The 24,385-nt window shown below is 39.1% G+C and overlaps 1 protein-coding gene across 1 annotated transcript in view; it reads left to right on the top strand.

The window, feature by feature from the left end:
- CD19 (CD19 molecule) overlaps positions 1–17,894 on the top strand; it is a 114,044-nt gene extending 96,150 nt beyond the window's left edge. The window contains exons 12-14 of the mRNA XM_053694402.1: positions 8,648–8,725; positions 13,381–13,569; positions 15,915–17,894. Coding sequence (XP_053550377.1) covers positions 8,648–8,725; positions 13,381–13,569; positions 15,915–15,955 — 308 coding nt within the window. The 3' untranslated portion in view covers positions 15,956–17,894. The remainder of the gene's footprint in view (positions 1–8,647; positions 8,726–13,380; positions 13,570–15,914) is intronic.
- The last annotated feature ends 6,491 nt before the right edge of the window (positions 17,895–24,385 follow it).

The following is a 24,385-nucleotide window of genomic DNA, read 5'->3' as shown; positions in this document are numbered from 1 at the left end:
ATTGTGTGTCTCCAAAAAATGTCTGGACAGGGCTGATACTGGCCTTTCACCATTGATATGGGCCAAGTGTTCTTTGACCCTCGTGCCCACCTCCCTGGTCGTCCTTCCTACGTACTGCCTGTTGCAAGAAATGCACTCTATTAAGTAGACCACAAATTTACTTTTGCATTTGACGCAGCCTCTTGTCTCAAATCTTTCACCAGTTGTTGCAGAAACAAAAGTTTCTTTAACATAAATGTGGTCACAAGATTTACAGTTACGTTTCCCGCACCTGTAAGTACCCTTGAAGTGCAGCCAGGAGCTTTCAGGCTTTTTATTCCTTAACATGCTTGGGGAAAGAATATTGCCCAAAGTCATGTTTCTCTTGTAAATGAACTGACAACCTTCACTGATGAAGGGCCTTAACTGTCTATCTCCCCTAAGAATAGGAAGATTCTTGCGAATAATATTGGAGACTTGGTAATACTGGTTAGAAAAGGCAGTCACAAACAGAGGTTTCTGTTTGTTACTATGTTGCTTTTCTTTTTTGCCTACTTTGCTAGAAGTAAGTAATTGACTTCTATCAATAGTCTGTACTTCTCTGTAGGCCCTGTCCACAATTCGCCTGGGGTAATCCCTGGCTAACAATCTACTTCTTAGTTTTTCACTCTCTCTCCTGAAATCTCCATCACGTGTGCAGTTGCGCTTCACCCGCAAAAACTGTCCTTTTGCTATTCCTTTGAAAACATGCCCAGGATGATTACTATGGGCATGTAGAATTGAATTACCTGTGATCGGTTTCCGGAAGAGAGAGGAAACTACACTCTTACTCTGATGATCAGATTTTAAGATGACATCAAGATAATGGATATTGGTACGGTGCCACTCATATGTAAACTCAAGGTTTACTGAATTGCAATTCAAGTAGGCCACAAACTCTTCTGCCATTTGTGGACCACCGGACCAAATAATCAAGATGTCATCTATGAATCTCATATACTTGATGACATTCCCAGAAAAAGTATTTCCATCCCCAAAGACGTGGAACCGCTCCCACCATCCCATAAATATGTTGGCGTAGGAGGGGGCAAACTTGGCCCCCATAGCGGTTCCACGCCTCTGGAGATAGAAATCATCTGCAAACCTGAAAAAATTGTGCTTAAGGAGAAACTCTATCACCCTGAGTATGTATTGTTGATGGTCACTTGACAATCCTGTATACATCTCTAGATGGAATTTAACTGCCTCAAGTCCAAACTCGTGTGGTATTGAGGAGTACAGTGAGACCACATCAATGGTCATCCAACTGTACTCCTCCTCCCACACCACTCCTTCTAGCTTGGACAGGGTATGTGTGGTATCCCTCAGATAGCTAGGCAGTCTCCGCACCAATGGTTGCAGAAACTGGTCTACCCATCTCGAGAGTGGTTCCATCAGTGAGCCGATGCCTGCCACTATCGGGCGTCCCCTAACATTATCCAGGCTCTTGTGGACCTTTGGAAGATGGTGGAAGATGGGCATCACAGGATTGTCAACCATAAGGCAGTCAAAGCTCTTCCTGTCAATAATGCCCATCTCCAAACCATCATCCAAAAGGTCCCTGAGCAACTCCTGGAATTGTACGGTCGGATCTCTGCTGAGAGAGGTGTAGGCTTCAGGATCACTAAGCTGCCTATGGGCCTCGCCCACATACATGCTCTTATCAAGGACCACCACACTACCCCCCTTATCAGATTGTCTAATGACTATACTGTCATTATTTTGTAATTTGGTCATGGCTTCTCTCTCCCTCCTAGTCAGGTTAGAGGGACCTTTGTGTTCTTGTTTGGAAAGAGTGGTCAGATCTTCGACCACCCTTTTGTGAAAAACTTCCAAACTTTTCCCTCTAGCCTGAATAGGATAGAAGTTTGACCTAGATCTCATCGTCACTGTATGGTTCTCAGGGCCTGTGTTTGGTCCACTGTTATGAGAAAGTTCCTCTAAATCTGTTAAAGAACAGATATCTTGGAATGTCATACCATCAAAGTTAGTATCAGCAGTTGACCCCTCTAAATTTAGTTCTCTCTCACTTGTTTCTGTGTTGGGAAAGTATTTCCTGAGCGTAAGATCTCTCACGAGTCTGTTCACATCTAATATGGTCTGGAAAAGATCAAAATCCCGTGAGGGAACGAATCCAAGACCATAATTCAATACTTTATTTTCAACTGGCGTTAGAACATATGAAGAAAGATTAATAACAGAATCCTCTTTTACTGGTACTTCTGTCTCGCAACATTCCTGTTGCCCCTCACTGGGTAACGATGCTCTTTCGACTCTACTTGTGGAGGGTGTGTATTGCCTCTGCCCCCTCCCCCTTGTGGTTGTCGGGTAGCCCAGTGAAAAACCTGAGTATCTGGGGCATTGGTATTTTGCTCCTGCCTACTACTTCTGGTGCCCATATGATAGTGGGATCTCCCACGTCCCCTACGGCCACCCCTCTTAGGTCTAGCCCCTTGATTTTGATGGTCTTTCAAAATACCTTTGATTGGTTGAGTGGGAATATTTACCTCCTCAACCCTTAACTGATGTGTAGACATTCCATTATCCTCTGATTCAGAGCCTGAATAACCATCTGTTTCAAAGCTTGAAGCAAATCTTTCTTCATCTGTTAAATCAGGCTCTGAATCAGAGAATGCCACTCTCTTTGGGGTTTCTTCCACCTGTGATCTAGACCTCCAATTACAATCAACAATACATACTCAGGGTGATAGAGTTTCTCCTTAAGCACAATTTTTTCAGGTTTGCAGATGATTTCTATCTCCAGAGGCGTGGAACCGCTATGGGGGCCAAGTTTGCCCCCTCCTACGCCAACATATTTATGGGATGGTGGGAGCGGTTCCACGTCTTTGGGGATGGAAATACTTTTTCTGGGAATGTCATCAAGTATATGAGATTCATAGATGACATCTTGATTATTTGGTCCGGTGGTCCACAAATGGCAGAAGAGTTTGTGGCCTACTTGAATTGCAATTCAGTAAACCTTGAGTTTACATATGAGTGGCACCGTACCAATATCCATTATCTTGATGTCATCTTAAAATCTGATCATCAGAGTAAGAGTGTAGTTTCCTCTCTCTTCCGGAAACCGATCACAGGTAATTCAATTCTACATGCCCATAGTAATCATCCTGGGCATGTTTTCAAAGGAATAGCAAAAGGACAGTTTTTGCGGGTGAAGCGCAACTGCACACGTGATGGAGATTTCAGGAGAGAGAGTGAAAAACTAAGAAGTAGATTGTTAGCCAGGGATTACCCCAGGCGAATTGTGGACAGGGCCTACAGAGAAGTACAGACTATTGATAGAAGTCAATTACTTACTTCTAGCAAAGTAGGCAAAAAAGAAAAGCAACATAGTAACAAACAGAAACCTCTGTTTGTGACTGCCTTTTCTAACCAGTATTACCAAGTCTCCAATATTATTCGCAAGAATCTTCCTATTCTTAGGGGAGATAGACAGTTAAGGCCCTTCATCAGTGAAGGTTGTCAGTTCATTTACAAGAGAAACATGACTTTGGGCAATATTCTTTCCCCAAGCATGTTAAGGAATAAAAAGCCTGAAAGCTCCTGGCTGCACTTCAAGGGTACTTACAGGTGCGGGAAACGTAACTGTAAATCTTGTGACCACATTTATGTTAAAGAAACTTTTGTTTCTGCAACAACTGGTGAAAGATTTGAGACAAGAGGCTGCGTCAAATGCAAAAGTAAATTTGTGGTCTACTTAATAGAGTGCATTTCTTGCAACAGGCAGTACGTAGGAAGGACGACCAGGGAGGTGGGCACGAGGGTCAAAGAACACTTGGCCCATATCAATGGTGAAAGGCCAGTATCAGCCCTGTCCAGACATTTTTTGGAGACACACAATGGTGATGTTGGATCCTTCAGGTGGCAGGCTATCGAACAGATCCAGAAACCCCCAAGGGGAGGAGATAAGTTTCAAATACTCTCTAGACAAGAGATTTTCTGGATACATAAATTGGGTAGCCTGCTACCTGTGGGATTCAACTCTGAATTTGACATCATTAATTACTGGAACAGGTAATGAATATTTCCTAGGACTGTATAGATGTTCATTAATATACATACCCTCATATGTCCATTCTGCAAATTATCGTAATCATTTTTGCATACTTTGTCTAGAGGATTAGGTCTTATAGGTTCTCCCCTCAAACATACTGGTGGTAGCAATATATATTATATAGTAAATATTTTCTTTTGGCATTGGGCATTTACCATAATACATATAATTATAATATCCCTTTGCTACCTGGTTAGATTTTACCCATCCATTCATCATATTAAATGATTCACATTAAAATTGAAAAAGAAACATCTTAAATTGTAAGTGTTGAGGTTGGAAGGTTTATTTATTTATTTATTTATTAATTTGCTATCTGTGTATATAATATGTTGTGGTCATTATATATAAACTCACTGTAATATTAGCAGTATGCTATACCTCTTGTTCCCCCCTTTTTTGATTTTTGATTCATGATTGGATATACTTTGATCACATATGTGGATTTAACATCCAATTTATATACACTAGATGAGTATTTAAAACCAAATGTTGGTCTTGTTGAAATTTTTGTTGCTTTTTCTTTTTCTATTGCCCTTTTTTTGTACTTTTCACTTAATTTTGATTTTTAGGTACAAATATCTTGCATTTTGCTAAATATAGAAAATCAAGCATTATACTATTTATATTATGTTTATAATGCCTTGTATATTCTTATATTTGTCTATTGTTTTCTATGTCCTTTTTCTAAACATAAGGTCATATCATATCTTGTGTCTGGTATTACTAATAGTTAACAAAGAGTTAAAATTGGGAGTGACTGGATTCTCCAATAGGAGAACAACAGTCTGATTAAAAGCCTTAGGATGGCAAATTGTTTTTAGGTTTATGACTACGGTCGCAATGACCGAAACCGGTCAAACTTTCTCTGTACCGCATTTTTAACTTTTGAGGAACACTTCTCTGTTTTATGGAATATACCGAATAAAGTCTTTTTTGCTTTTATCTCTACTCTGCACTGTGTTTTACTTAAGGAGCAAAAGAAACACATTGTACCTTTTTTCTATCTTAATAAGATGACACTAATACTCTATAGTAATTTTATTACAGAAAATTATAAGTGCAAATACGTCCCAAGATGATCAGACTATAAACTCTACCTGGTCATCATATACTGTCACTTATACATTGACCTATATGTAGGACCACCCTATATATATTTAGTAGTGTATGGGATAAGCCAGGTTATTAATAGAATATACTAAAGGCCCTATTACATGTGAGGAATGGCACTACATATTGTTGTAATCATAGTGCTCATGAGTTTAATACCTCTAGAGCATATGTATATAGGGCGTGTTGCTTGATAATTGGGAGGACTAACTGAATACTCTAAACTCAGTTGACCAAAAAGTTACACTGAACAAGGGCAGAGGGAGACTCACTGGACTCCAAAATTATCTCAAAAGGCTGCCAAATCTATATTAAGGTTAAGGCCATTAGGATGTAAAGTTTTGAGAGTATGGATCCAGTAAGTCTCCCTCTGTCTCAATCTAGATAATCTGTTATATAAATGAGATACAGGAATAAATTCTATGGGACATATATTAAAGCAATCAGTATGACCATTATGGTGATAATTACAATGCCTAGGGACACTATGGTTCTTTTGATTCTTTTTCATATTTCTCAGATGTTCTGACCATCTAATACTCAATCTTCTGGAGGTTCTGCCTACATACTGAACCCCACAAACGCAGGATAGTAGATAGACTACATATCTAGACGCACAGGATATGTGGCCAATAATTGAAAAATGTTTGCCTGTGACATTTGATTGGAATCTCATTTGCTTATGTCTAATTCTAGTGCACAGTTTACAATTCTTCATATTACATCTATAAGAACCTATTGGTAAAGTGCCAACCCTATGATGTTTATTCAGGATTTTATGTTTCACTATCTTACTAGGAGCCAACATTGATTTCAAACTGGGTGCCTTTTTGTATACTATATTAGGTTTATCTGTCAAAATCTTCCCCAAAATGGGGTCTTTTTGGAGAATTCTCCAATGTTTATTAATTATCTGACGTATTTTCTTATGATGACGGTTGTAAACCGTAATAAACGGAGTAAATGTCTCCATAAAATCTTTCTGATCTTTTTTTATTAGTTTATATTAGTTTTTATTTGCACTTATAATTTTCTGTAATAAAATTACTATAGAGTATTAGTGTCATCTTATTAAGATGATTTTAAAGTATCTTCACCATTGGTGTCCAATAATGGGATGTTTTTAAATTTGTACACAATTATGTTCCCATGTGGAAAACAATTTTTATATAATTTGTTTTTATATATTTTTATATTTTTAATTTCATTATTATCGTGATGTCAAATATTATGCTCTGTACAATTTACATATATATAGAGTGAATGATATAGGAATTCTAATTTTATTTAGTGTGTCCTAATATTTTGTTCTGTTAGTATTCTCATGAATGTATATACTTCTGGTGATGAAGTAGTTAAATTTAGAACAGGAAGACAGGTACAGCTTGTTAGATTGCCCACTAACAGGTGTAGGCAAGGTATTTATTGGCAGCAAGAGCTATGTTTAGAACAGCCTGATGAAGCGGCATATCTAGCCGGGAAACGCGTTGCTGTTGTTTTCTTTTAAACAAATAAATACGGACTTTTTTTGTACCTGTTCTGTTCCTGTGTGTATTTAAACCATCACCATTTCCTATTCCCTACGAGTGAATATCTCCACCTCCACCTTCACCCATTACCTGCAGCGGTAGGAGCACTGATCGTAGCCACACGGAATTTGTGGAGGCTCACCGATTGCCGACGTCTGATTGGTAGACACGGAGTGACGTTCACTGGCTGGGGTGTGTCTGTCGGGCGACTCTGAACAGTCCCGACTCGCGCATTGAGGCACAATTCTGGTGCCACTCTTTCTGTGAGTATTTGGTATCACGGGGTGACCATCTAACGTAGGGGTTTTATCTGGACGTACGATACTGTTTTATGTTTTGTGGCGCCTCTCTTCTTCTAACCTTGAAACTGAGCTGCAGCACAGTGGGCAAGACCATACAGCGCTTTCACAGGACAGATTCCACTAAGAACAGGCCACACCATGGTCGATTAAAGAAGTTGAGTGCACCTGTCAGCGTCATATACAGAGGTTGTCTGGGAAATAGATGTATGAGTGCTGCCAGCATTGCTGCAGAGGTTGAAGGGGTGGGGGGGTCAGCCTGTCAGTGCTCAGACCATAGGCCGCACACTGCATCAAATTGGTCTGCATGGCTGTCATCCCAGAAGGAAGCCTCTTCTAAAGATGATGCACAAGAAAGCCTGCAAACAGTTTGCTGAAGATAAGCAGACTAAGGACATGGATTACTGGAACCATGTCCTGTGGTCCGATGAGACCAAGATAAACTTATTTGATTCAGATGGTGTCAAGTGTGTGTGGTGGCAACCAGGTGAGGAGTACAAAGACAAGTGTGTCTTGCCTACAGTTAAGCATGGTGGTGGGAGTGTCATGGTCTGGGCCTGCATGAGTGCTACCGGCCCTGGGAGCTACAGTTCATTGAGTGAAGCATGAATGCCAACATGTACTGTGACATACTGAAGCACAGCATGATCCCCTCCCTTCGGAGACTGGGCCGCAGGGCAGTATTCCAACATAACAACCCCAAACACACCTCCAAGACGACCACTGCCTTGCTAAAGAAGCTGAGTGTAAAGATGAACTGACCAAGCATGGCTCCAGACCTAAACCCTATTGAGCATCTGTGGGGCATCCTCAAACGGAAGGTGGGGGAGCGCAAAGTCTCTAACATCTACCAGCTCCGTGATGTCATCATGGAGAAGTGGAAGAGGACTCCAGTGGCAAATTGTGAAGCTCTGGTAAACTCCATGCCCAAGAGGGTTAAGGCAGTACTGGAAAATAATGGTGGCCAAACAAAATATTGACACTTTGGGCTCAATTTGGACATTTCCACTTAGGGGGTGTACTCACTTTTGTTGCCAACGGTTTAGACATTAATGGCTGTGTGTTGAGTTATTTTGAGGGGACAGCAAATTTACACTGTTATACAGGCTGTACACTCACTTCTTTACATTGTACATAGTTGCACCCAGGTGGCTGTACCAGGAGGGTGGAGCCGCTCTCTGCAAATGTTCATATATATATATATATATATATATATATATATATATATATAATACATACATATACATCTTTAGACATGTATCTCCATGTATCTCTATGTTAAATCCCTTTGCAACCCTTTTTTCTAACACCTGAGACCTCATATCTTTAAGCCCTTATACAGTGTTATTATGAGCGTAACTGAGTTCTGAAGTCGTGCTATCCCAATGCGCGTTAAATTCAATTGCGCTCAAGTGAATGTGTTTTCATTTCAACTCGTAATACTTGCACTACTTCTGACACTTGTAAAGGGACACAATAAACCCCTTATTGCTCGCGTTCAACAGTTAGCGTTATACTTGTGATCTAGCGCATAGCTACATAAACATTGTTGAGGTATTAAAATGGATAATAGCACCTGAAATGAGGGTTCTAACTGGTATGTGTCATTTTAGGATCACAGTCTTATGAGGACATGAAGGGTTCCATATACCTTAAGCCGACACCCAATGAAACGGATGAACAAGGTGAAGGTGAGATTTTTTTAATAGATTTTTTTTAAAAAACTTTTCCAACCTTCTGAAAGGGAATAAAAATGTTTATTTAATGTCTTTATTAATATGTTTACCCTAAAAAAGAGATATTCATTTAATTGTGAGAGATATGAATGTGATGTTCCTGTATTGAAGCTTTTGGTGAGGTTGATTTCAAAATGTATTAAAAGGTAATGGGTTGGCCCGGCGCTAGTAATTACACCTACAGCTCTCTTCAATAGGTTGCCTAGTCAGCCTACAATGTGTAGTTAAAGAGACACTGAACCCAAATTTTTTCTTTCGTGATTTAGATAGCGCATGCAATTTTAAGCAACTTTCTAATTTACTCCTATTATCAATTTTTCTTCGTTCTTTTGCTATCTTATTAGAAAAAGAAGGCATCTAAGCTTATTTCTTGGTTCAGGACTCTGGACAGCACTTTTTGATTGGTGGATGAATGTATCCACTAATCAGCAAGGACAACCCAGGTTGTTCACCAAAAATGGGCCGGCATCAAAACTTACATTCTTGCATTTCAAATAAAGATACCAAGAGAATAAAGAAAATTTGATAATAGGAGTAAATTAGAAAGTTGCTTAAAATGTCGTGCTCTATCTGAATCACAAAAGAAAAAATTTGGGTTCAGTGTCCCTTTAAGTAGATAAATGAAGTGAGCGCCAGTAAGGCAAAGGTGAGAATATATAATGTTACAATTATTTTATTATACACAATGAAGTATATTGCAAACAGGAAAAACAAAATGTAGAACATATTAAAAATCATGGATCCATGAATATAAATAATAAATATAAGTGACATATATAAATACATAAAAAGTCAAAGATAAAAATATATCCACAAATGTTTAAAACCACGACATTTTTACAAGAAGAATTGCTAATAAATGATACTTCTTGAGGTAAGTGTCCCAGATAAGAATAAATAAAAAGAGAGAAGCGCTCAACCTGGAAACGAACAAAAGCATAATAGCTTGTTCTATGGCTAGTTACCACCCAAGAAGCAGCCTCTTTTTGCTCAACATGTGCCTTTCACAGAGAAGAACTTTCCTGAAGCATATCAGTCTGATCCTGACTTCACAGTACAGTCCAGCCCCGAAATACCAGGCAATCCCTCTCTGAACGAGAGAAACAGCAAAACCCCAGATGTACGTTTCGGCCTATTGTGGGCCTCGTCAGTGAGGTGCAGCCATATCCCTCTAGGCACACTGAGCAACGGGTCCTAGTCTGGATTCCCGCATCACACTTAGGGAAACTTCCCAAAATGTCATAATTTGCATAAATAAAAAGAGAGAAGCGCTCAACCTGGAAACGAACAAAAGCATAATAGCTTGTTCTATGGCTAGTTACCACCCAAGAAGCAGCCTCTTTTTGCTCAACATGTGCCTTTCACAGAGAAGAACTTTCCTGAAGCATATCAGTTTGATCCTGACTTCACAGTACAGTCCAGCCCCGAAATACCAGGCAATACCTCTCTGAACGAGAGAAACAGCAAAACCCCAGACGTACGTTTCGGCCTATTGTGGGCCTCGTCAGTGAGGTGCAGCCATATCCCTCTAGGCACACTGAGCGACGGGTCCACGTCTGGATTCCTGCATCACACTTAGGGAGACTTCACAAAATGTCATAATTTGCATAAATAAAAAGAGAGAAGCGCTCAACCTGGAAACGAACAAAAGCATAATAGCTTGTTCTATGGCTAGTTACCACCGAAGAAGCAGCCTCTTTTTGCTCAACATGTGCCTTTCACAGAGAAGAACTTTCCTGAAGCATATCAGTCTGATCCTGACTTCACAGTACAGTCCAGCCCCGAAATACCAGGCAATCCCTCTCTGAACGAGAGAAACAGCAAAACCCCAGACGTACGTTTCGGCCTATTGTGGGCCTCGTCAGTGAGGTGCAGCCATATCCCTCTAGGCACACTGAGCAACGGGTCCACGTCTGGATTCCTGCATCACACTTAGGGAGACTTCCCAAAATGTCATAATTTGCATAAATAAAAAGAGAGAAGCGCTCAACCTGGAAACGAACAAAAGCATAATAGCTTGTTCTATGGCTAGTTACCACCCAAGAAGCAGCCTCTTTTTGCTCAACATGTGCCTTTCACAGAGAAGAACTTTCCTGAAGCATATCAGTCTGATCCTGACTTCACAGTACAGTCCAGCCCCGAAATACCAGGCAATCCCTCTCTGAACGAGAGAAACAGCAAAACCCCAGACGTACGTTTCGGCCTATTGTGGGCCTCGTCAGTGAGGTGCAGCCATATCCCTCTAGGCACACTGAGCAACGGGTCCACGTCTGGATTCCCGCATCACACTTAGTGAGACTTCCCAAAATGTCATAATTTGCATAAATAAAAAGAGAGAAGCGCTCAACCTGGAAACTAACAAAAGCACAATAGCTTGTTCTATGGCTAGTTACCACCCAAGAAGCAGCCTCTTTTTGCTCAACATGTGCCTTTCACAGAGAAGAACTTTCCTGAAGCATATCAGTCTGATCCTGACTTCACAGTACAGTCCAGCCCCGAAATACCAGGCAATCCCTCTCTGAACGAGAGAAACAGCAAAACCCCAGACGTACGTTTCGGCGTATTGTGGGCCTCGTCAGTGAGGTGCAGCCATATCCCTCTAGGCACACTGAGCAACGGGTCCACGTCTGGATTCCCGCATCACACTTAGGGAGACTTCCCAAAATGTCATAATTTGCATAAATAAAAAGAGAGAAGCGCTCAACCTGGAAACGAACAAAAGCATAATAGCTTGTTCTATGGCTAGTTACCACCCAAGAAGCAGCCTCTTTTTGCTCAACATGTGCCTTTCACAGAGAAGAACTTTCCTGAAGCATATCAGTCTGATCCTGACTTCACAGTACAGTCCAGCCCCGAAATACCAGGCAATCCTTCTCTGAACGAGAGAAACAGCCATGGAACAAGCTATTATGCTATTGTTCGTTTCCAGGTTGAGCGCTTCTCTCTTTTTATTTATCCCAGATAAGAATGTTTGCAAACAGTCCAATTTAGAGAATCCCAAATCCCCTGTTTGCAATATACTTCATTGTGTATAATAAAATTGTAACATGATATACTCTCACCTTTGCGTTACTGGCACTCACTTCATTTATCTACTTAAAGGGACACTGAACCTAAAGTTTTTCTTTTGTGATTCAGATAGAGCATGACATTTTAAGCAACTTTCTAATTTACTCCTATTATCAAATTTTCTTCATTCTCTTGGTATTTTTATTTGAAATGCAAGAATGTAAGTTTAGATGCCGGCCCATTTTTGATGAACAACCTGGGTTGTCCTTGCTGATTGGTGGATAAATTCATCCACCAATAAAAAAAAGTTCTGTCCAGAGTTCTGATCCCAAAAAAAGCTTAGATGCCTTCTTTTTCAAATAAAGATAGCAAGAGAACGAAGAAAGTTTGATATTAGGAGTAAATTAGAAAGTTGCTTAAAATTGCATGATCTATCTGAATCACAAAAGAAAAAATTTGGGTTCAGTGTCCCTTTAACTGATTTCAAAATTTAGTAGGCAGTATATATTTTTTAATATTTATACTAGAAAATTAGACGACAATTTAGACTGAAAAAAAGTAATGTGTAATTTGGGAAAGTCTAGATATTTATTAAGTAATTAAAGGACCTTTATAGTAAATTTTAAGACATGTAATTTTAAGACTATCGACCCTATACTACTGTGAGTTTAACAGTCACAAAGGGGTTATGAACACACAGTAGACATATGAATTGCGCCACTAGAACAACTTTTGTAAATGCGCATGCACAAACAATTATAGTATGATTGGTAATAAAGGGAGTCAATTTTTGTAAATTCCTGTATTGTGGTTTAAAAGTTTGTTGTTATGTTGAATGTATGGAACTCTGATAAAACAACCTGTCTAGCCAAATAACATCTTGGGGCTTTTTCTTGGAACTGTTTTGCCTACGTGAAGGGAAATTAAGAGCATTTTAATTTGTTTTTTTTATTTTTGAGTATATTAATTCAGATATGAATTGTGCGATCTCTTTTAGGATTTCGTTTTTTAGGAAGTCCTTTGTTGTAGTTTTTATAGTTGTTCTATAGCAGTATTTAAAGGGACATGAAACATGATTCCCCCCCCCCCCCATTTATGATTCAGATAGAGCATGTGATTTTAAATATTATCTAATTTGTTTTGTTCTCTTGGTATCCTTTGCTGGAAAGGATACCTAAGTAGGCTCAGGATTGGTGGCTGCACATATATGCCTAATGTTATTGGCTCATCCGATGTGTTCAGCTAGCTCCTGATAGTGCATTGTTGCTTCTTTAACAAAGGATACCAAGATAATGAAGAAAATTAGATAATAGAAGTAAAGTTGGAAAGTTGCTGAAAATTGTATTCTCTATCTGAATACAAAGAATAAATTTGAGTTTTATGTCCCTTTAAGTTACTAAACTTTTCAGTATACAATGGGCAAAATCAGCTATTTCATATGACAGAATAAATGAGCTGTTTGTAAATATTTTAATACATTCCAGAGGATTAAATAGATAATTGAGAACACATTAAAGTAGAGAGAAAATTATTGTACATTTTCCCTTTAAGCTCCAGGTATTTCTGAATAATCTACATGATCTACTGTTTTTGTGTTACAGATGCCGACTCTTATGAAAACATGGATGCTGCAATATTCTCCAATCCAAACCACTCTTTGGACTCACTCAAGAAAACACCAGAAGTGCTACCAGCTGACGTGTGCCAGGAAAAGAGCCTATCCTGTAGACTCAAAGAAGCAATAAATAGTCACCATCAAGAGCGAATGGGCACTGAGCTTACACAAGAAAGTGAGTTTGGACTTCTCTAGTTGCGGCCAATCCATGCAAGACCAGGGTTTTATAGAATTCCTCAGGGCACACTAACAACCCAGATTTTTAGAATATCTGAACTAGAGCACAGGTGAAATAATCAGCTTATCAGTAACCACGGTTATTAACCTACTTTCACTCATCAGCTACTCATTTTACCTGTGCTCTTGTTCAGATATCATGAAAAACAAAATGTATGCTTTTTAATTAATTTCTTTCATGATGGTGATAGCCCACGAGTAATCACGTGTGGGTATTTGCCCTGCTGATCACTAGGAGAAGACAAAAGATCCCCCCCCCAACACACCAGAGCTTTAAATCCCTCCTACTGCCCATGATCCTCAGTCATACCTATAGCCAAGTAGATAAGCAAAAAAAGAAAAGCAGGAAAGGTAAAGCAGGGCAAAGAAGTGCAAAAACAAGTACTGCTGCCACCTGAACAAAAAGAAAGGGCGGGGTTTCTGGACTCATCATGAAATAAATGAATTTATCAGGTCAACATACATTTTGTTTTCTTTCATCAGATGGTGAGAATCCACAAGTCATATAGGAATTAATACCCAAGCAGTGAACAGGGGGGTCAAACGGTAAAGGCAGGATGTTACTTTTCAGGCACTATGGCCGCCAAAGGCAGCCTCAGAAGAAGCATACACATTAAAGTGATAAAACTTAAAAAAAATGTATAAATAAGGCCAACTTGTTGCTTTACAAATCTGATCAATAGAAGCCTCATTACAAAAGGCCTAGGAAGTAGCGACTGCGCTAGTGGAGTGAGCAGTAATGTGTAGAGGGGGAGTTTTCCCTGTGACCAAATAAGCCTTGCAAATTAAATAACAGACCTTTGTGAGGCCCAAAACAATAAAAAAAAAGAGAAGAAGAAAGTTTGAAATCTTTTGTGGCTTCCAGATAATATTTGAGGGTTCATCCAAGAAGATGTTATGCATAGGCTCAAAAGGAGGAGTTTAAAGAACTCTCAAAACCAGATTAAGATTCTATAGAGGAGAAACTGGACATAAAACTGTTTTAATTCTAATCAGAACTGAACAAAGGCCTGAAAGTCAGGAATTTTAGCAATGTTGTTATGAAATAAAACAGAAAGAGACAAAATCTGAACCTTGTCTGAAGAAACTGAGGCACAATCTGAGTGTGAGACACAGCCAGATGAAAAGAGGAAGCCAAAACCAGAATGTTGTCCAAGTAAAGATCTACAGACATTCCTTGAGCTCAAGCTACAAACAACATAGATCCCAGTACGTTTGTAAAAACTCTAGAAGCTGTAGCCAGACCAAAAGGGAGGGCCGGGAACTGATAATGCTTGTCTAAGAAGGCAAATCTCAGGAAGTTGTCATGATCCCTGTGAATAGGGATATGCAAATAAACATACAGTATTTTAAGTCTATGGTAGACATAAACTGACCTCCTGCACTAAAGGAAGTAAAGTGCAAATTGTCTTCATCTTGAAAGTAGGAACTTTCAGGAATTTGTTCAATATTTTGGGATCCAAAAAGAGGTAGATAAGTACCCTCTTTCTTTGGTACTATAAAGAGATTTGAATAAAACCTGGTTTAAATCTGGAGTTGGAACTGGAGCAATCACTCCCATAATTCTAGATCTCTCACACAAGCCAAGAAAGCTTGGGCATTTAAAGGATCTATCCAAAGGAGGCCATGAACAGAAGCTTATTCAAAACTGTTGGGAAATTATTTGCAATACCCAGGGATCCTGAACAGTTCTCTTACAAGGTAGCTTGTAAGGTTAATTTTAGCTTTAGTATAGACATTACCCTCCCACCTGACACCTCCCATATCCTGATCCCTTCCTGGTCCCTCCCAAACAGCTCTCTTCTCTCCCTAACACCCACTGGGCACCAACATCTTAGGCACTGGCAGACAGTCTGCCAGTATGCAGTTTAGTTTTATTATTATTATTATTACTATTTTTATATTATTATTTTTTCTGCAGTGTTGTGATCCTCATCAACCCTCCCGTCTCCCTCATCCCCCTCAAATAGCTCTCTAACCATCCCCCTCATCGCTGCCATCTTTAGTACTGGCAGCTGTCTGACAGTACCCATAAATACTTATCATTTTTGTTATTTTTGTATCTTTTTCTGTAGTGTAGCGTGGCTTGAGGACTAGAATCAAGAAACACATTCTCTAGAACAACACAATCAACTGCACCCTTTTTTATATATTTTTATGTGTAAAAAAAACAATATGTGTTTATACTAATTATAAATTATATTTTTTTTTCTTGGGAAATTTTCAAACAACTCAAAACGCATGTTTCCTATTGGTCTAACTGTTCTGCTTCTTTTCTGACAGATGGAGATTTTTACATGCCCTATGACGGCAGGAAAGTATGAGAACACAGCAGGTAGGAGTGGAATAATAAATGCAGAATCCGAGGAAATTAAGACAATCAGCAGAGCATTGCAATCCTAGAGTATTCATTGGAGAAGATGACAATCAGTATAAACTGCTATGGGCTACAGATTATTGCTCCATCGTGCTCTGCCCTGCATGAAGCTCAGCCCTCAAATTCTGCACACAGTGCAGAATATCGCGGCATCTATTGATACACTGCAAGAACCTGTAGATCATCACATTTTGCAGAACGTTGGTCCATCGTGTGCTATAAAAACCTGAGAAGTAACGCACCATTGAAGTCTGCACTGCTGGATAGTGTACAACACTTATCGAAATCCGCAGAGCATATCTCTGTTAAGCGAGGCGGAAGTTCTAGAGCTTAGAAAATATATTTATCCCTCAAAGCCTGGTTCAAGAATTCGGTTCTAGAGCAGTTAGCATTTCATCTGCATGTAATGTACTGGATAAATAAGAGGCGATCAATAAGTCAGTTGGACATTTCCTCTGAACCCTCCCCCCCCCCTCCACTCTCCTGAAGCAGGAAAGAATGTACAGTTTTTTTATCGTCAGAAAATGTAAAAAACGATATTTTATCATTACTCTCTGCTCCCCCTACCCCCTCACAGAGATGTAAATATTTTTTTATATAATTTTATTAGTTCTAAAGGTGCAGCCTATATTTGTGTCCTACTATAACTTTCTTGGACTCTATCAAAAGATTGTTTCTGTAATTTAAAACAAAAGTTACGTAGAAGTTTGTTGCAATGATTCCCACTGAGCTTTTGATAAATTCTGAGCCTATATAACAGTAAACATACATAGTTTGACTGAGGGTACACAGGGCATATGCACATATGCTCTGTGCACAGTAACCGGTATCAGTAAAACTGTCAGATATCTTAATAGAAGCTTTTCTGCTAAATAAGTTGCATTACAAAAATGCTTCTACTCATAACTGAAATACATTCATGTGTAAATAAACTTACAGTTTTATGTTCCTCTTATGGAAATACATAAAAAAACAACACTCCGATCTTGTATTAATTCTACATGATCATTTAAATTTGCCAAATAATCTAGTAGTGATCACAATGCTTCTGAGCTTTACAGTAGGGATTTATCTGTATCACAGACTTCATTTTTAAGTATTGTTTTTGTGTTTGATCTAAATGAGTCAAACATTTAATTTGTCACCAAACACAGCTAATCTTCCTCGTAGAGGTCCCAGACCAGTTGCCAACACCCAGTCAGGGGCCAAGCCCTCTTCCAGTGGGCCCCTGACTGGAATCACCCATTTCACCCCCTGATGGCGGCCCTGCTTACCAGGGACATTTCCGGGGACATAATTTGTCCGGGGACAGTCTCCTCAATCCAGTGACTGTCCCCGGAAATCGTGGACATCTGGTCACCCTATCATAGAAGCATTTGAGTGTGTAGTACATGCGTACACCGCTGTATACCTTCAAACCTTATGGATAGGCAACAGAGCAGCGATCAGGCCATTGCGCTAGAGAGATTCCTTGTTACATGTGTACATCTACACATGTATGTGCAACCACAATGTTCTGCCTGGGCGCTAAATTATTGATGTCATGTTTGCCTCTATGAACATTATCATTCTAAAAAACTCTAAAATCTATCCTACTATGAATCATTGACTTTGCCAAATATTCCACAAAATTTACCATTTAGAAAAATAATGTAGGAAAAACTCCTGATTTTAAAATGTAGTAGGATTTTTCCATTAGGGACAGTGAACTCTATAAATTTCTATCATTACTATTTAAACCTGTGTAAAATATTTTTTTGCATGGAAAAAAGTTTACGTTAAAGGGACACTGAAACCAAATTATTGTTTTTCATGAATCAGATAGAGAATGCAATTTTAAGCAACTTTCTGATTTACTCCTATTATCAATTTTTCTTCGTTCTCTTGCTATCTCTATTTGAAAAGCAAGAATGTAAGTTTAGAAGCCAGCCCATTTTTGATTCACAACCTGGGTTGTGCCTGCTGATTGGTGGCTAAATGCACCCACCCATAAACAAGTGCTATCCAGTGTACTGAACCAAAAATTGGTTGGCTCCTTAGCTTAGATGCCTTCTTTTTCAAATAAAGATAGCAAGAGAACAAAGAAAAATTGATAATAGGAGTAAATTAGAAAGTTGCTTAAAATTGCATGCTCTATCTGAATCATGAAAGAAAAAAATGTGGGTTTAGTGTCCCTTTAAAGCTGTTTATTTTGATTTTGAAGAGATAACAGGAAGTGAATGTTTGTGTACAACTGAGCTGTTATTGGTGCTTACAGACATCCATCACAACAAGCATACATTTGTTTTTATCAGTATAGAGACTTCTGATTTACCAAAAAACAAAGAAAAAAGAAATAGATATAATATAAGATAATATAACCTCTTTTAAACACAACAAAGAAAAAAAAAATTCTTGTATTCTTAAAACGAACTTAATAATGAATTAAGGGGACTTACAAAAATTCATTTATGACTTTTTTTGTTTAAAAAAGCTTTATTGTGCAAGAAATAAATAAGTTTGTGACAATTTTAAAAACTGTAAAATAACTATGTGCTGTATCCCATTAAAATCAATTTACCAAAGTATAATACTGTTACCATGTAATTGTGTATTTAGTACTGAGAATTATTTTTTTACAATTAATAAACTTAATGAAATATAACCATATCTATAAACGTTTATGGAAGGTCTGTAAAATAATGACATTGAAATAGGAATAAAGTGATTGTTTTATAGCTGTGGTTTATTTCTAAGTTGGTGTGTTATAGCTGAAAACATACAGTCATAAAAACCTAAATAAATAGAAAAATATACATCTGACGCGGAACCTGGTTATACTTTAAGGTGTCCATAAGTTGAAAGCGCTCAGGTTCTTCTTGAAAAAGGTAATATTGTTGCTATGTATTTGAGTTAAAGGGATAGAAAGGTCCAAATTTAAAATGTTCATTAATGTATTTCAATTTTGAATGGAAGTAGTTTGTCCAATATACTTCCTTTAGCAAAAGTTATTTAAGTAAACGTTATTACCGTTTCAGACCGAAAGGATAGTCCAGGAACTCGCCATATGGAATAAGATTGCTGTCAAAAAGGCAAGCGTGTTTGATTCTTTATCATTGTACATAAATTGTGACATAAGAATATAAATCTAAATTTTCAAATACAATTTTCTTTTATTGGAAATACATTTTTTTTCTTTTATACAAATCTTTAAAGGGATAGTAAACACCAAAAATGTTATTGTTTAAAAAGATAGATAATCCCTTTATTTACCATTCCCCGGTTTTGAATAACCAACACAGTTATATAAATCTCAGTTTTTACCTCTGTGATTACCTTGTATCTAAGCTTCTGCTGACTGCCTCCTTATCTCAGATCTTTTGACAGACTTGCATTTCAGGCAATTAGTGCAGACTCTTAAATAACTCTACGTGCATGAGCACAATGTTATTTATATGAAACATATGAACTAACGCCTTCTAGCTGTGAAAAACTGTCAAAGCATTTACATAAGAGGAGGCCTTCAAGGGCTTAGAAATTAGCATATAAGCCTACCTAGGTTTAGCTTTCAACTAAGAATACCAATAGAACAAAGCAAATGTGATGATAAAAGTAAATTATAAAGTTGTTTAAAAGTGCATGTCCTATCTGAATCATGGAAGTTTAATTTGGACTTTACTATCCCTTTAATTATAAATACGATTAATTTTTTGGAAGAACAATCTTCTTTTTTTGGAATTACACTTTTGTTTTTTGGAAATACAATACATTTTTTTCTTTTGGAAGTACAATTCTTTTTTTTTTCTTTTTTTAAATAACCCTTCAAAACTGTCAAAACACTGTGAAAAATAAATTCTAGATCCTATTTTGCTAAAGGACTTGTAATGTCACAGAATTCAGTTCAGTATTTTTCCTGGGAACTAGCTGTTCTTTGTTATCAATTAAATGTGGAGAAATGGCTGACAACCCCCCCAGTAAATCAACATTTCAGGTAAACTTTTTAACATTTATCATGTAACAAACAACATGACTTAACATGCCGGAAGTGATTATTCTCATTTACATCATACAACACCATACAGAGGAATATTGTTTTTTATGTTATAATTAAAGTTTTCATGGTAGCAGCAAGTGGTCTTCCTTCGGAGTGTGGTTTTATTATGTTTTACCATACAACATGCTTCTGCCTTGTTTTATAATAATAATGTGCTAAGTAATATTGATTTTGATAGTTCCCAGGCAAACTTTTGAACTGAATGCTGTGACATCACAAGTCATTTAGCAAAATGGGAACTAGATTTATTTTGACACTTTTGACACATACTGGTAGTGTAATTCCAAAAAAAAGAATTGTACTTCCAAAAGAAAAAATGGTGTTGTATTTCCAATAAACAAAAGTGTAATTAAAAAAAAAAAGATTGTACTTCCAAAAAAAATAAATTGTATTTGAAAATTTAGATTTTTATTTGTATGTCACAATTTATGTACAATGATAAAGAATCACACACACTTGCCTTTTTGACAGCAATCTTATTCCATACACAATAAGCAGAAAAAGGGATTGTCAAACACTGCCAGGGTCATAGACAGCAAAGTAATACAGGCACAAGCACACCCAGAGAAGAACTCAATAATCAGGCAAAGGGAAGCAGGAAGTGCTGGTTTAAATAGGCTTGACAGAATTGCAAATTACCAGCAGCTACAGATAGGTGGAGCTAGTGAATGCGAAAAGTTAAATACAAAGTAACAAGTCAAAGTCACAGACCACAAATAGCTCAACACACCAGTAACCCCAGTTTGCTTAGAGACACAGATATTTACTAGCAGTCGACCTACTAAAAAACAGATGGCCATATAATAAATTAGAGATGTGTCTTTGGAAGAGTAGTGATCATATGCAATTGTCTACACTGCTGAGGTTCAGTGATAGGTGGTTCTAGTCTTACTGAGGTTCATTAATAGGTGGTTCTAGTCTTACTGAGGTTCAGTGATAGGTTGTTCTAGTCTTACTGAGGTTCAGTGATAGGTTGTTCTAGTCTCACTAAGGTTCAGTGCTAGGTTGTTCTAGTGTCAAAGAGGTTCAATGATAGGTGGTTTTAGTCTCACTGAGGTTCAGTAATAGGTGGTTTTAGTCTCACTGAGGTTCAGTTATGTGGTTCTAGCTTCACTGAGGTTTGGTTATAGGTGGTTCTAGTCTCACTGAAGTTCAGTGATTGGTGGTTCTAGTCTCAATGAGGTTCAGTGATAGGTGGTTCTAGTCTCACTGATGTTTGGTGATAGGTGGTTCTAGCCTCACTGAGGTTCAGGGCCAGGTGGTTGTAGTCTCACTGATGTTCAATGATAGGTGGTTCCACTCAGTGATAGATTGTTGTAGTTTCACTGAGGTTCGGTTATAAGTGGTTCCACTCAGTGATAGGTTGTTCTAGTCTCACAGAGGTTCAGTGATAGGTGGTTCTAGTCTCAATGACATTCAGTGATAGGTAAGGTGGTTCTAGAATCTATAGTCTCAATGAGGTTCAGTGATAGGTTGTTCTAGTCTCAATGAGGTTCAGTGATAGGGGGTTCTAGTCTCAATGAGGTTCAGTGATAGGTGGTTCTAGTCTCACTGATGTTTGGTGATAGGTGGTTCTAGTCTCACTGATGTTTGGTGATAGGTGGTTCTAGTCTCACTGAGGTTCAGGGCCAGGTGGTTCTAGTCTCACTGATGTTCAATGATAGGTGGTTCCACTCAGTGATAGATGGTTGTAGTTTCACTGAGGTTCGGTTATAAGTGGTTCCACTCAGTGATAGGTTGTTCTAGTCTTACTGAGGTTCAGTAATAGGTGGTTCTAGTCTTACTGAGGTTCAGTGATAGGTTGTTCTAGTCTTACTGAGGTTTAGTGATAGGTTGTTCTAGTATCACTAAGGTTCAGTGCTAGGTTGTTCTAGTGTCAAAGAGGTTCAATGATAGGTGGTTTTAGTCTCACTGAGGTTCAGTAATAGGTGGTTTTAGTCTCACTGAGGTTCAGTTATGTGGTTCTAGCTTCACTGAGGTTTGGTTATAGGTGGTTCTAGTCTCACTGAAGTTCAGTGATTGGTGGTTCTAGTCTCAATAAGGTTCAGTGACAGGTGGTGTCATGAGATGCAGGACACAGCAAAGATGGTACAACTCTATTTTATTGTAGAGCATGGAAATATACATCTGGTAACATTGATCTCACTAACTGCGACACAGACAAATGGACCTAAGCCCCGCCCCCAATCTGGTGACGTCACTTCCTACTCTCATCACATCTTTCCCCTTTTCAAAGGACAAAGCATACATATTTTTTTTTTTTTTTATATAACAAATAACAAGGTATACAACAACAGTTTTGTATAGTATAGAACACATAACAAGTTACAGAAAATATAAACAACATGAATTACATCCTGACTTGAACATCGGGGTAGACTACCCTAGTCCACAGTGACCATGGGATTATTCTGCCCATACTTCCGGTCACTGTTCTAACTAAAGTTAATCCCGATATTGGGCCGGAAGTTTCACCACTCTTCCGCTTGATGTAACTCTACATGAACTGTCCTCTGAAACAGAAGAAGGTGATTGAGAGTCTGCTGGAGGCAAAGACATATCCCTGCTGTGATCTTGCTGAGGGGAAGGCACCCCTCTTAAAACAGGGGATCCCACCGGCGGTGGTACTGAGGCATCCAGTTCCAAACTCTCAGGTACAGGCTGAAGATGTTTTCGATTTCGACGTGTGACTGTCCCTCCATCAGTAAGGACTACATAAGACCTTGGTTCTGAAGAGCGTCCAATTACCGTAGCAGGCATCTTCCATTTCTTCTCATCATCCAGTTTAATTCTGACACTTTGCCCCGCATTCAGCTCCTGCAAGGGCCTCACAGAATGTCTCCTGTCGAAAAGAATCGATAGCCCCTTTTTGCTTCTTCATCCCTCCTAAGGACTTCCTCCCGAGGAATAGAGCTAGTTGGCTGGAAGACACCCACAGAGGGTAAGGTGGTGTGAATCTGGCGTCCTAGCATCAGCTGTGCCGGGCTAAACCCTGTGGCTTGAATGGGAGTCGCCCTATAGGACAAGAGGGCCAGGTATGGCTCAGATTGCTTCAAAATTAATTTTGTTGTTTGAACTGCCCTTTCAGCCATTCCATTGGCCTGCGGGTAATGTGGACTTGACGTGGAATGTATAAAATCATATTCCCTGCTGAAAGAACTGAACTCTGTGGAAGCGAATTGCATTACGTTATCACTCACCAACTCCATTGGTATGCCCCTCCGGGCAAACAAGCTCTTGAGACGAGTGATAACGGCTTGACTTAAGATTTCATTCAAAGGTGCAATTTCCAAATACCTGGAATAGTAGTCGATCACAACTAGGAACTTTTTCCTGTGCAGTTCGCACAAATTAGCAGCTATTTTCTGCCACGGGCCTGCAGGCAGCGGAGTAGAAATCAAGGGCTCCCTTCTCTGAGTAGGCCGGCGTTCCCGGCAAAAGGCACATTTAGACACATGGCTTGCAATGTCGGAACTGATCCCAGGCCACCATACAGCCATAGCTGCCCTTTCTCTGCACTTTGTAATGCCTAAGTGGCCATCGTGAATCCTGTTTAACATCTCCTGCCTCATACTGACAGGAATAACAATGCGGTCCTGGAACAGCACCAACCCATCCAGCTCCATGAGCTGCGACCTTTCTGACTGGTAAGAACTTAAAGACATCCAGGCTGCCAGACTCTCGGGCCAACCTTCTTTTATGTACTTTATAACTTCTTGAAGGTCTGTATCTAAATATGTCTCTTTCTTTATTTGTTCTAGCTTCCCTAAAGAGATGGACTTGGAGGCCAGAACTGAATCTACATACACTTTCACATCCGATTCCGTTGAAGACTCTTCAGCAGCAGCCAGCAGGAGCCTGGATAGTGTATCTGCCACAACCAGTTGTTTCCCCGGCACATGCACTGCCTGAACTTTGTATCTGAGCAGCCTCATTAGAAGTCTCTGGCATCTTAGGGGTGTTTTGTCAATATCATAGGAGTTGATTAGAGGGACTAGCGGTTTATGATCAGTCTCCAGACTAAATTTCTCTAAACCCACTAGGTAACACTGAAAGCGCTCACAGGCCCAAACTGCAGCCAGGCACTCTTTCTCAATTTGTGCGTATTTTGACTCAGCAGCCGTCAGTGTACGGGAACAGTAGACGATGGGCTGTAGTTTGTTTTCATTCAGCTGCAGGAGGGCGGCCCCTAACCCATAACTGCTCGCATCAGCACTAACCACAGTCTTTTTGGAAGGGTCGTAGAACCCCAACACTGGGGCAGACCCCAGCAGGGACTTGACCTGCATAAAAGATTCTTCCTGTGAAGGTCCCCAGACCCAGGCAACATCTTTCTTTAGCAAC

This window comes from Bombina bombina, chromosome 11 (assembly GCF_027579735.1).
Source record: "Bombina bombina isolate aBomBom1 chromosome 11, aBomBom1.pri, whole genome shotgun sequence".
NCBI lineage: Eukaryota > Metazoa > Chordata > Amphibia > Anura > Bombinatoridae > Bombina > Bombina bombina.
This window is presented reverse-complemented; position numbering and strand designations above follow the sequence as displayed.